Genomic DNA, 12015 nt, shown 5'->3' with positions numbered 1-12015 from the left:
AAACAAATTTTATTTTGTTTTATATTAGTAAAATTTATTTAAAATGAATAAAAAATTTAAAAAAAAAATAAACGTTAATGATCTGTAAAATTAGCAGTGATTTTAATTTTCTTTCTTTCCTTGATGGCAGAACATGTTAATTCTTTCTTTTTGAAAAAAAAAATATTTTCCTAGTTCGTTTAAATTAAGCCAAAATGGCATTATATGAGCAACATTCATGGCAGCGTGCTGTACTACTCTGCCCAAACTCCAAAGGCCTATAGGCCGAGCGAGAGTCCAACCGGCACCACCAAATGAAACAATTTTAAAACGCAAAGAAGCAATCACAGCCTTGTTCACTTATATAAAACAATTTTATTTTTCATTTTCTGTTTCCCAAATAACTATAAAAATTTCACCTTATTTTTTACATTTAAAAAAACATCTTTTTATTATTTTTTTTTTAATATTATTATACAAATAATAAAAATTAAAAAACGCAATAATTATTTTCCTTTTATAATTTTTCTTGATAATCAAACTGAAAGATGAGTTTCTTTATATTTTTCTTTTTGAAGTTTCAAATGGGACTGTAGTGTTTGGCGCAATGCCATGAAATGACTTTGAATTAGAATATAATAAAAATTTGTATGATGAAGTAAACATGAACAAGCAAAAAGCCAGATGGGATCAGAAGCCAAAATCCTCGAAGACATCCACAACTAAAAGGTTTTTAATACAAGCACCCAAGGAAAATCATCGAAACCAATGTAAGCCAAACAGAGTGATTAACAGCACAGGCAGAAACTGATCATAACAGTACTAGTGGTTCTGCTAATGATAGCTAGAAGCATTAGCTAAATCAGATTAACAGGAGTACGAACGATACCTTGTTGAGCAAATCAAGTTAACCACCATGCTACAGCATACATTCACTGAAAAATTAAGGTAAAGTATCCTGTTTGAGGATCGACAAGATCCCATTATAAGACTAGACTACGAACAGCAGGAGAAAACCCATCACAACCAATCCTCCAATTTTTTGCTCATGCCTGCCAAACAAAAGATGAATGGGATGGTAGTTACTAGCAGACATGGGAACTACAAGGTTTATTCTTCTGCTTAAGCTCTACCTGACATTTAAATTGCAGTTTCAGTGGGCAAAAGCTTGCTAAAGATGGATTTTATTGCAGTTTATCCTTGATTTATACGTGCTAGTTTCTAGAGCTTCGTCATGAACTCACCTTGCTAGCAATGTTGTTGGAAAGCCAATCCAATCCCTCATAAAGGCCCTCTCCAGAAGTAGCGCATGTGCTCTGGATGTACCTGAGATAGACCACCGATCAACTCACCAACTAAAGTTCCAAGCCATTGTTTTTTTTGTTTGAAATTTTCTTCTGTGTCAAATTTTCTTCTGTTCGAATCTGCTTTTGTCCAACTTTGGACTTTTTTTCTTTTTTCTTTTTTTTTTTTTGAGAGAGATAAATAAAGAGAGGTGAATTTCCCCAAATTTTTATTTATTTCGAACTCAACTTGTCTGAAGTTCACCTGACCTCAACAATTTTTTTTCTGTTTCTACACGAATTCAACCCCAAAAAGAAGCCGTCGATTCAACTTCCAAGAATCAGGAACAATGATTCTAGCAAACATCATGCAATTGCTCAAACCAAAATAAGTGAAATTTACCAAAGGTTCAAAACCAGAAAGGGAATTTTACCAGTGGCGTTGGCGGAGAGAATGAAGACCAAGCTTGTCCGTTATTTCTGCAGCATTCATTGCATTGGGAAGATCTTGTTTGTTGGCAAACACCAGCAAAACAGCATCCCGCAATTCATCCTGAAACCAATTTCATAGGAAAATTATAACTTTATTACTTGATGGTTGTACCAATGATACCCATAATCGTACTCAACCAACATATAACAGAACACCCTAATAGAAAGTCAGCAAAACACCAACAAGCTCATCACCATAGTACATATTCACAAAACAACAGGCTTATAATTTTTCCAGCTTGCACCAAGTTCGTCCAACTTTAGCCAAATTCCTAACTTTTAACAGCAAACTCTTGAAAACTAGGTAATACAAAATTTTACAACTAGGGCTTTTTTCATCAAATGCTCAAAACTGTTTTTTTAAATAAAAGAAAGGGGCATACTTGGAGAGTAGGGGATATGAGAAAAAAGTACAACTGGAGAATGGTGCATCCTCTTTAAAAGTGGAGGGGTAAAAAAGGCAAAAACAAAACGAAAATTGAAAAAAAGCAAAACTAATAAAACAACAAAGCTTTCCAGTCCCTCTAATATCAGCCAATACATTTCTCAAAAAACTTCTAAAAATGAAGGCCATGAAGAGGCCAAAACCACTGTCCCAAAGAAAGTAGACCAGGTGACAATGATCATAAATAATTCTAGCTTTCATTTCCATTTAAATACCCCAAAGCACTGTCAATCGAAACCAAACCCAACTCAACACCAACTGCCACCCCCAAGCCCCCACCCCTCAAAAAAGCCCATGAAAAGGATTGCTAACATAGTCTCATCCTCCAATGGGTTATCATAAGACTTAATTGATGCAGGTACGCAGCACACAAGCAAGACTTATTTTTTTCCTAATTCTTTTGTATTTTCATTCGTCTTATTTAAGGTTATTTTTTATTGACGTCATATCTCAAGATTCTAGGATGCCATAATTTAGAAAAACAAGATTTTAGGGCACTATTATTTTAGATTATTTAGGTTTCTTGGTAATTTTAGTTTATTTAGGAAACTAGTATTTTAGTTTATTTAGGTTTCTTAAATTAGTTTGCTCGTCTTCCAAGCATTATAAACCTACAATAGGCCCTTATGTGTTAGTTTAGAGAATGGAATTAACAACTAAAGTTGGACGTTAATCCTACATCAGCATTGCTCTCAAAACTGCCAAAAAGAAAATTTCAATTTCAAAGCTTTTATGATAAAAATGCAGAGGGAGGTGGGAAAGATAGCTACTTGTGTCATTACAAATGGTAGAACATAATACAAACATTAGGAGGCCTATTAAGTTCCTGAAAAGACGTAGTGATGGCAATTTTTACATTTGACAGTTCGAATGGGTCAAAACTATATTTAAAAAAAGTGAGGAAATTCATGCCAAGAATAATAAATGAGTACCAGACAAGGAGGGTGATCTGGATAGTGATTCTGATTATGACGGAGGGCTGCTAAAATATGAGGTTCGTGAACAAGTAGGTTTTGTATCAGATTATTCAGATTTTATGGGTAACCCTTCCTTGCAGTTTCCATTTTCAATGAATAATTTAGAGAGGGTTCTTTGTTTGGGAAATGTTGAAGTACGCGAGAAAGAAGACAAGATTGAGCAGAATAAGACTGGTATTTCACCATTCTTTGTACATTAGTTTCAACGTGTCTTGGATAATAAGGGTATACGGCTCACATTAGTCATTCAGAGGGAAGGGAACTTCACTTGGGTGGTGGTAAAATTAAGGCTAAGAAGGGACAAAGATAATTAGCTAATTTGAAACGAGGTTTTCTTAGGTAGAGATTTGTTTAGGTTTTCGGGTGGTGGGCAGTTGTGGTTGGGTTGTCTTTTTTCTTTGTTTTAATTTACATTTTTGATGATTTCTTGTTCTCTCTTGCTTGCGTTCCCATTCTCTCTTAATATATATTCTTTTATTATCTTAAAAAAGCATACAAACATCAGGCCACAAAACCCTATCTGAATCTCCATTAAGCTTTCAGTTTTTATTTTATTAAGGGTAGCCAATGAAACAAAAGCCTTAAATTGTAGAAGGAATGAAGAAACTTTAAAGACTTCAAATGTGATTAGATGAATTAAAATAATTCAAATTAGGATCCCACAAGATGAAAATTAGATAAAGACCTGCAAAAAAAAAAAAAACAATCCTAGGACGAAATTTTCCCAGGCAAGCCCAAAGAGAAATGACAAGATACCAAAGAAAGAAACAAGATCCAGAGTTTCCCTGTCATTAGATTTATTAAAAAAGAAATTCCAAGACACAACGACACATCAGATAGTAGAAGCTAGAAATAGGAGAAGACAAGGAAATGCATGATCCTCCCAAATGCAGGTAGAGAACTGTTGTGTTTTGTGGCTCATAACTTTGAGTGGATGACATACACAAAGGAGAAAAACATAGTAGAATCAGCACGCTGTGGGAAACCGTTGACAGTTTCGTTCTGGGCAGCGGCGCTGATTTTGAATTTTGAATTTTGAATGTGAACATTAAGTTGGTTGGGTGTTTGGAAGGAAAACCTCCGTGGTGTTTATAAATATGTCTATTGTGATGTATCTGTAACATTGGAAGTGTCTTTGACACAAGATAGTAATATTGCTTTGTCGATTGCTCCCGTGGATGTCAGCATTGCCGAACCACGTAATTCCTTGTGTTGTTCTTGCTATCATTTGATTGTTGTGTGTTGACTTTTTGAGTCCGATCCCTGGTTTTGATAATAACAAACCGCAAGTTACTTTTGTGTGTATTCAGTGCTTGACCAGACTTAATATTTTAGCACACACATAAGGAAGAGATGGAAACCAAGAGGAACATAAAGACCATATCATCCGGCCTATTCCATGACGAATCAGAGGAGCAAAAGAAGAATGATAAGACATTTGTTTTATATTGTAAATGCATTTTGTTTTACATTTTGGGTCTGTAATATTTTGGTCTGTAATAATTGCATGTCATGCATGATATGAATTAGCAAGCTCAGAATGAACATAGTTCGACCGTAGGGATCCAAACCGGATCTTAGGGGACCCAACCTAAACTCAAAACATTTTTCTTAAAAGCTAAAACTTATACAAAGATTTTTAAAATAACTTAAGGTCAAAAATAAAGTTTGCAAAGACTTCGACGTTGGATTTTTGGGCTTAATTTAAAAGCCCGGTCGACCGAACCCTTGACGGTATTAAATGTCTCGGTCGACCGAACAAGTCAGAAGTCAACATGTTGACTTCGCTCGGTCGACCATACTGAATTGAAAGCACTGTCCTCGGTCGACTGAACCACTAACCTCTGACACCCCAACTACTCGGTCGATCAAACCTTGTAATTCAAATTGGCCTTAGTCGACCAAATCTATATGAATAGTCAACCAACCTTTGCCTTGGTCGACCGAACCTTTCGAGTTGGTCAATTTTTTACCGCAAGTAAACGAGGTTATTTTTAATTTAACATCATTAATCTTTTTTCAAAATGACCTCCGTGTCCCCAAGGGTTATTTTTTTACCCAACTCTATATATACCCCTTCATTACTCAAAATTAAGGATGAGATTAGAAAGAAAATCCTCCCAAAAATATTTTTGATCCTTCTCATTCTTACACTCTCCTACACTTAATTTTTGACAAATTTATTTTGGAGAGCATTTATTTTGGGCATATCTTTCATTCCAAAAGTCATTTACTCTCATTGTTATTCATTTTTTTTAAATCATCTTTTTGAGAGTAAGATCTAAAATTTTTCCATTTAGATTCATTGATAAATATTTTTTTTGGAGGATACTTATTTCTAGCTAGTGAATCTCGCACTTTCATTGCAAGACTTCAAAAGCTCATATTTGTTTTATTGCAAAAATCTTGTTGAGCTTAACCCTTGCTTTCCTAGAGTTATAATATTTGAATATTTATTGGGAAGATTTTTAAGGGTTCAAGATCTTTGAACATATTTATTGCATGCTCTATTTTTAAATCAAAGATCATATACATATATTTGGGCATAAATCATTTGAAACCAAAACCCTAGGTTCTCCTACACTTTTATTGAAAAAATAACTTTTTGGGGAGAAAATTTGTATTAGGGTTTAAATCTTTGAAGTGCATTATCATACACATCATTTTCAAAGATTACATTGAGAAAATACCCATACTCATATTGAGCTTCATTCCTTGTCATTTGTGAGTGCATTGATTACATTGTGCTTAGTGTGGTACATATCTGCTTAGTGTAAGAAGCAATATTTATTGTATACAAATATTTGATAATCTGTTGTATTCCCTACGTGTGCTCAGAAGAGGGAGACTAACCCTGTGAATAGTCTCGAATTGCTCAAACTCAGTTAGGAGAGCACTGGATTTGCTCAGACCACGTTAGGTGAGCACCAGACTAGTTCAAATCCGGTTAAGAGAACTAGGTGCACCATCCTGGTAAGATCTTGTAATCGGTGTCGCTTCACTCATTAAGCGAGCAATTAGTGGAATCCTTGAGCTATGACTTAAGGGGGGGACATAGGCAGTATTGGCCGAACCCCAATAACATTTCTTGTGCCTAACTTTAATTTCCGCAATTTAATTCTTGCACTTGAATGTTTATGTTTTATCATTGTGTATGACTGTGAATTACTAGGCCTGCTATATATGCTTTGAATATTTGCTCAGTGAATTGCTTAGGGAATTGAGTGTGTTTTTAGAAATACCCCAAGTTGCGAAATACTGTTAATATCTGGTTTAACCTAGGAAGAAGTTTTAAAATTTCAAGTCACCCCCCTCCCTCTTGGGAATACACAAATTCCAACACTGTGTTCTATATTTGCTATTTCATTGATTGCTGTGCTTCACTTCCGCTGTGCAAATTCAAGTTTTATACAACAAATTGGTATCAGAGCAATTGTTGTTATGGCTTTGGGTACTTCGTCTGCAAAATTTGACGTCAAATTTGATGGAACTGTAACTTCGGTCTGTGGCAGAGAAGGGTGAAGGACTTGCTTGTATAGCAAGGGATGATGAAGTCATTGTATAGTGTTCAAGTAGAAGGCATGGATGAGGCTAATTGGAAGGAATTAGAGACAAAGGATGTTGCTACAATAAGATTATGTCTGGCGGATGACGTGTTGTATCACGTCAAGGAAGAGGATTCTCCTATGATACATGTCTAAATCTCTTACGAATAAACTCTTTCTTAAGCAAAGACTTTATTGGCTTAAGATGGTGGAGGTTTCTAATTTGAACCAGCACATCAACGCATTTAATCAAATCATAAGTGATTTAATGTAGGTTGATGTGAAATTCGAAAAAGATGATAAGGCGTTGATGCTACTGGATTTCCTACCAGCATCTCACACATATGAGAATTTGGTTACAACTCTTACTTGAGTTAAAGAGACCCTAAATTTGGAAGAGGTGACAAGTGCATTGTTGGCATTTAATCAAAGAATGAAAGTCTGCGATAAAATTTCACACGGGGAAGGGCTTATGGTGAAGGGTAACCATGATTGTGGGAGAAAAAAATTCAGAAATGGATCAAATCAAAAATCCCAATCTCAGTCCAAGAAGAAAAAGAAAATCCGGTGTTATAAGTGCGGTAAAAAGGGGCACATTAAACCGGAGTGTCCAGATTGGAAGAAACGGAATGTTGAAAAGGAAGAAGGGACTTCAAAATCAACAAATGTAGTTCAAAAAGGAAATTCAGATTGCAGTGATGGTGACATACTTTCAATTTCGTCGGGGTTGGATCGCCTTACGGACTCCTGGATCCTAGACTCGGCATGTTCTTACCACATGACTCCAAATAATGAGTGGTTCAACACTTACAGGTTATTTAATTCAAATTTAGTACTTATGGCCAATGATGTATCATGTAAAATCATTGGCATAGGAATTGTTAAAATCAAAATGTTTTATGGTGCTGTAAGAACTCTATATGATGTAAGACGCATTCCAGACCTACGGAAGAGTCTAATTTCATAAGGCACTTTGGACTGTAATGGATTCAGTTACAAGCCCGAAAGTGGAGCTATGAAGGTGTGCAAAGGCAATCTAACGGTGATGAAAGGGCAAAACTTAGATGGAAACATTTATTCACTACTTGGCACTACTGTTGTAGGTGGAGCTACAGCCGTAGATTCTGAATTTGATGAAACCGTCCTGTGGCATATGCGGCTAGGGCATATAGGTGAGCATGGTATGAAAGAACTTCACAAAAAGCTCTTGAAAGGTATGAAAACATGCAAACTAAACCTCTACAAGCTTTGTGTTCTTGGGAAGCAAAGCAGGGTGCGGTTCAAATCAGCTATACATAAGATGGAAGGTATTCTTGATTACATACATATTGATGTTTGGGAGCCGGTGAGAGTAGCATCACGGGGAGGACATGTTTATTTTGTGAGTTTTGTTGACGATTACTCACGGAAGATCTAGGTATACTTCATGCAGCACAAGTCAGATACATTTACCAGGTCTAAGTTGTGGAAAGCCGAAGTGGAAAATCAGACCGGGAGGAGAATTAAATACTTCAGGTCAGACAATGGGACCAAGTATGCTAACTATAGGTTCATGGAGTTTTGTGCGCAACAGGGCATTAGGAGATATTTCACTGTTAGCTGGACACTTCAGCAAAATGGTATGGTTGAAAGGATGAACCAAACTCTAGCTAAGAGAGCTCGGTGTCTCAAGCTTAATGTAGGGCTAGCAAAGAACTTCTGGGCAAAGGCAGTTAGTATGGCTTGTTTCTTGATAAACCGATCACCAATGGCATCACTAGAGGGGAAAGTGAAAGAGGAGGTATGGACGGGAAATGCGATAGACAATTCCTGAATTGAAGGTATTCGGTTGTCCATCCTATGTTCACGTGTCTAGTGAGGAGAGATCAAAACTTGACGCAATGTCTAGATGCTACATCTTTTTAGGGTATCACAAGGGTGTGAAGGGATTCAAGTGTGGGATCCAATAGCAAACAAGGTGGTGATCAGTAGGGATCCAATTTTCGATGAGAAAACTATGGTGAAGCGTACTCAAGAATTTGATGAAGAAAAATAGAAGCCAGAAAACTGGAGCAAAGATGAGCATGTTGTGTAGGTGGAGTTAGAAACTCAGGGTAATGATCTTGGTCCCCTGATTGCAAGGAGTTCTAACTCAAAAAATCAGCAAGTCGACAATGTTCCTATATGGTGATGTAGGCACACTATCAGACCACCGCAAAGGTATGGATTTGAAGATTTGGTATTTTTTGCTTTCATTACAAGTTGCAATGATCCAACTACTTTTCAAGAGGCAGTGCAGGGCTAGGAGAAAAGTAGGTGGATGGGTGCTATGATTGAGGAAATGGAGTCGTCGCATAAGAATCAGACTTAAGATTTGGTGGAACTTCCAAATGGGAAGAGGGCGATAGGCTACAAATGGGTATATAATAAGAAGGAAGCAATTTCAAGAAGGGAGGAGAGAAATTCAAGGCCCGGTTAGTGGCAAAGGGGTACTCACAGAAGAAGAGAGTATATTATGATGAAATCTTCTCAGCCGTGGTCCGACATACTTTCATCAGGGTGGTGTTAGGATTAGTAGCTCACTAAGATCAACATTTGGAACAAATAGATGTTAAGATGACACTTCTCCATGGTGACTTAGAGGAACAGATCTATATAATATAACCAAAGGGATTCAGTCAACCCGGGCAAGAGCACTTAGTTTGCAAGTTAAACAAGTCTCTTTATGGGCTAAAACAGTCTCCGAGGCAATGGTATAAATGGTTTGATTCATATATGATACAAATAGGCTATAGGAGGTGTGAGTATGATTGTTGTGTGTATGTGAAGAAGCTTAATGATGGTTCTCTCATTTTCTTATTGTTGTATGTTGATGACATGCTAATAGTTGCGAAAGATTTAACTAAGGTAAATCAATTAAAGGATCTGATATATAAAAAATTTGAAATGAAGAATCTTGGTCCAGCCAAGAAGATACTTGGGATGGAGATTCGTCGAGACAGAACTGCAAGGAGGTGGTTATCTCAGGGCGGTTCTGTGGAGAATGTGTTGGAAAGGTTCAGCATGGCTGATGCTAAACCGGTTTGTACACCTCTAGCAAATCACTTAAAATTGTCTACCGCTAAATGCCCAAGGACAGATGATGAAATCTGAGACATGTCAAAGGTCTCCTATGCTAGTGCTATGAGAAGTTTAATGTATGTCATGGTGTGTATAAGACCAGACTTGGCACATGCAGTAAGTGTGGTGAGTAAGTTTCTCTCTAATCCGAGTAGACAGCATTGGGAAGCCGTCAAATGAATTTCAGATACTTACGGGGTACTTCTAATTATGGCATCATGTTCGGCAATCAATAGAGTAGTCCATTGATAATGATGTAGAAAAGAGCGTAGAAATTAAGGAAACACCTGATGGAGAAACTCAGATAGAGTGAGGTTCATGAATTGCCTAAGGAATGAAAATTTGTGAGAAATCATCCTACGGATCAAATTATAGGTGAACCTTCACATGGAGTAGCCACCTGTTCATCACTAAGAAACATGTGTAGTCACGTGGCATTCTTGTCTCACGAACAGCCTAAGAATGTGCATGAGCAATAGAGAATGAATCTTGGGTGATGTAAATGCAAGAAGAGCTAAACCAATTTAAAAGAAACAAAGTCTAGACCTTGGTTCCCAGACCAGATGATCATACAATCATTGAAACCAACTGGGTCTATAGAAACAAGAAGGATGAAAATGGGGTTGTAATTAGGAATAAAGCCAGATTAGTAGCTCAAGGATACAATCAGGAAGAAGGAATAAACTTTTAGGAAACATATGCTCCAGTGGCTAGAGTGGAAGTCATTCGCATGTTATTAGCCTATGCATCTTTTAAGGACTTTAAGCTATATCAAATGAATGTTAAAAGTGCATTCTTAAATGGCTATATAAATGAGGAAGTATATGTTAAGCAACCTCCAAGCTTTGAAACCCACAAATGTCCAAACCATGTGTTTAAACTATCAAAAGCCTTATATGATCTAAAGCAAGCTTCTAGAGCTTGGTATGAAAGACTGAGTGGTTTTCTCCTTGATCAAGGATTCACTAGAGGAAAAATTGACACAACTCTCTTCATAAAATCTGAAAATGAAAATATGCTCCTTGTGCAAATATACGAAGATGATATAATCTTTGGAGCAACTAATGAAGATATGTGTAATGAGTTCACCAAATGCATGCAAGATGAATTTGAAATAAGCACGATGGGTGAACTCACTTTCTTTCTTGGACTTCAGATTAAACAAACTAAACATGGAACATTTGTTAACCAATCAAAATATGTAAAAGACTTGCTCAAGAAATTCAACATGGAAGATGGCAAAATCCTAGGAACCCCTATGAGCACTTCCACTAAACTAGATAAAGATGAGCAAGGTATACCAATAGATGTTAAACTCTACCAAGGTATGATTGGTAGTCTGCTATACCTGACAACTATCAAACCAGACATTATGTTTAGCGTATGTATGTGTGCTAGATTTCAAGCTGCACCAAAAAAGACACACCTACTAGCAATTAAAAGAATACTTAGATACCTCATCGGCACCATAGATTAAGGCTTATGGTATCCTAAGTATACCTCATTTGACATTGTCAGTTATTCAGATGCAAGTTTTGCAGGAAGGAAAGTTGATCGGAAGAGCACGATTGGTACTTGTCATTTCTTAGGACCGTTTCTAGTCTCTTGGTTTTCCAAGAAACAAAACTCAGTAGCACTATCCACAATCGAGACTGAATACATAGCTGCTGGAAGTTGTTGTGCTTAAACTTTATACAAGAAACAACAACTTATGGATTACAAATTGCACTATGATACAGTTCCAATCACGTGTGATAACACTAGTGCAATAAACATTTCAAAGAACCCCTCACACTCACGAACCAAGCACATTGAAATAAGACATCATTTCATTCGTGATCATGTGCAAAAGGGGGATATGGCACTTGAGTTTGCGTATATTGATGAACAATGTGCCGACATATTCACCAAACCACTTCAAAAGGAAAGGTTTATCCAAATTAGATGTGAATTAAGACTATTACACACTAGGGAATTTGCCTAAAAACACTTAAGTAATCATTTGAGGCAAAAAAAAAAGTGAAAAAGAGGCAAAATCACACATTTTTGTGAAGTCCAGTCGACCGAACCATAAGCCCAGTTGACCGAACTCTTCTGAGCATAGTCATAACCAAGTCCAGTCGACCGGACCATTGACCGGTACCTTCTGATTGCCCCTCAGTCGACTGGACCGTCGACTGGAACTTTTTGTGTGC

General features: G+C 36.8%; 1 protein-coding gene across 2 annotated transcripts in view; it reads right to left on the bottom strand.

Moving 5' to 3' along the window:
• Nucleotides 1-694: 694 nt before the first annotated feature.
• LOC131168477 (ADP-ribosylation factor 1) overlaps nucleotides 695-12015 on the bottom strand; it is a 62912-nt gene continuing 51591 nt past the window's right edge. Inside the window, exons 5-7 of one of the 2 annotated variants that reach the window (XM_058127934.1) lie at nucleotides 1697-1815; nucleotides 1224-1305; nucleotides 695-1031 (exon numbers count right to left, since the gene is read on the bottom strand). In XM_058127934.1, coding sequence (XP_057983917.1) covers nucleotides 1026-1031; nucleotides 1224-1305; nucleotides 1697-1815 — 207 coding nt within the window. In that variant the 3' untranslated portion in view covers nucleotides 695-1025. Of the gene's footprint in view, nucleotides 1306-1696; nucleotides 1816-12015 lie in introns of both variants that reach the window. The other variant, XM_058127933.1, reaches the window with a different exon arrangement.

This window comes from Malania oleifera, chromosome 11 (assembly GCF_029873635.1).
Source record: "Malania oleifera isolate guangnan ecotype guangnan chromosome 11, ASM2987363v1, whole genome shotgun sequence".
Classification (NCBI taxonomy): domain Eukaryota; kingdom Viridiplantae; phylum Streptophyta; class Magnoliopsida; order Santalales; family Ximeniaceae; genus Malania; species Malania oleifera.
Note: the sequence above shows the minus strand (reverse complement) of the source record. Positions and strands in the feature narration are given on the sequence as shown.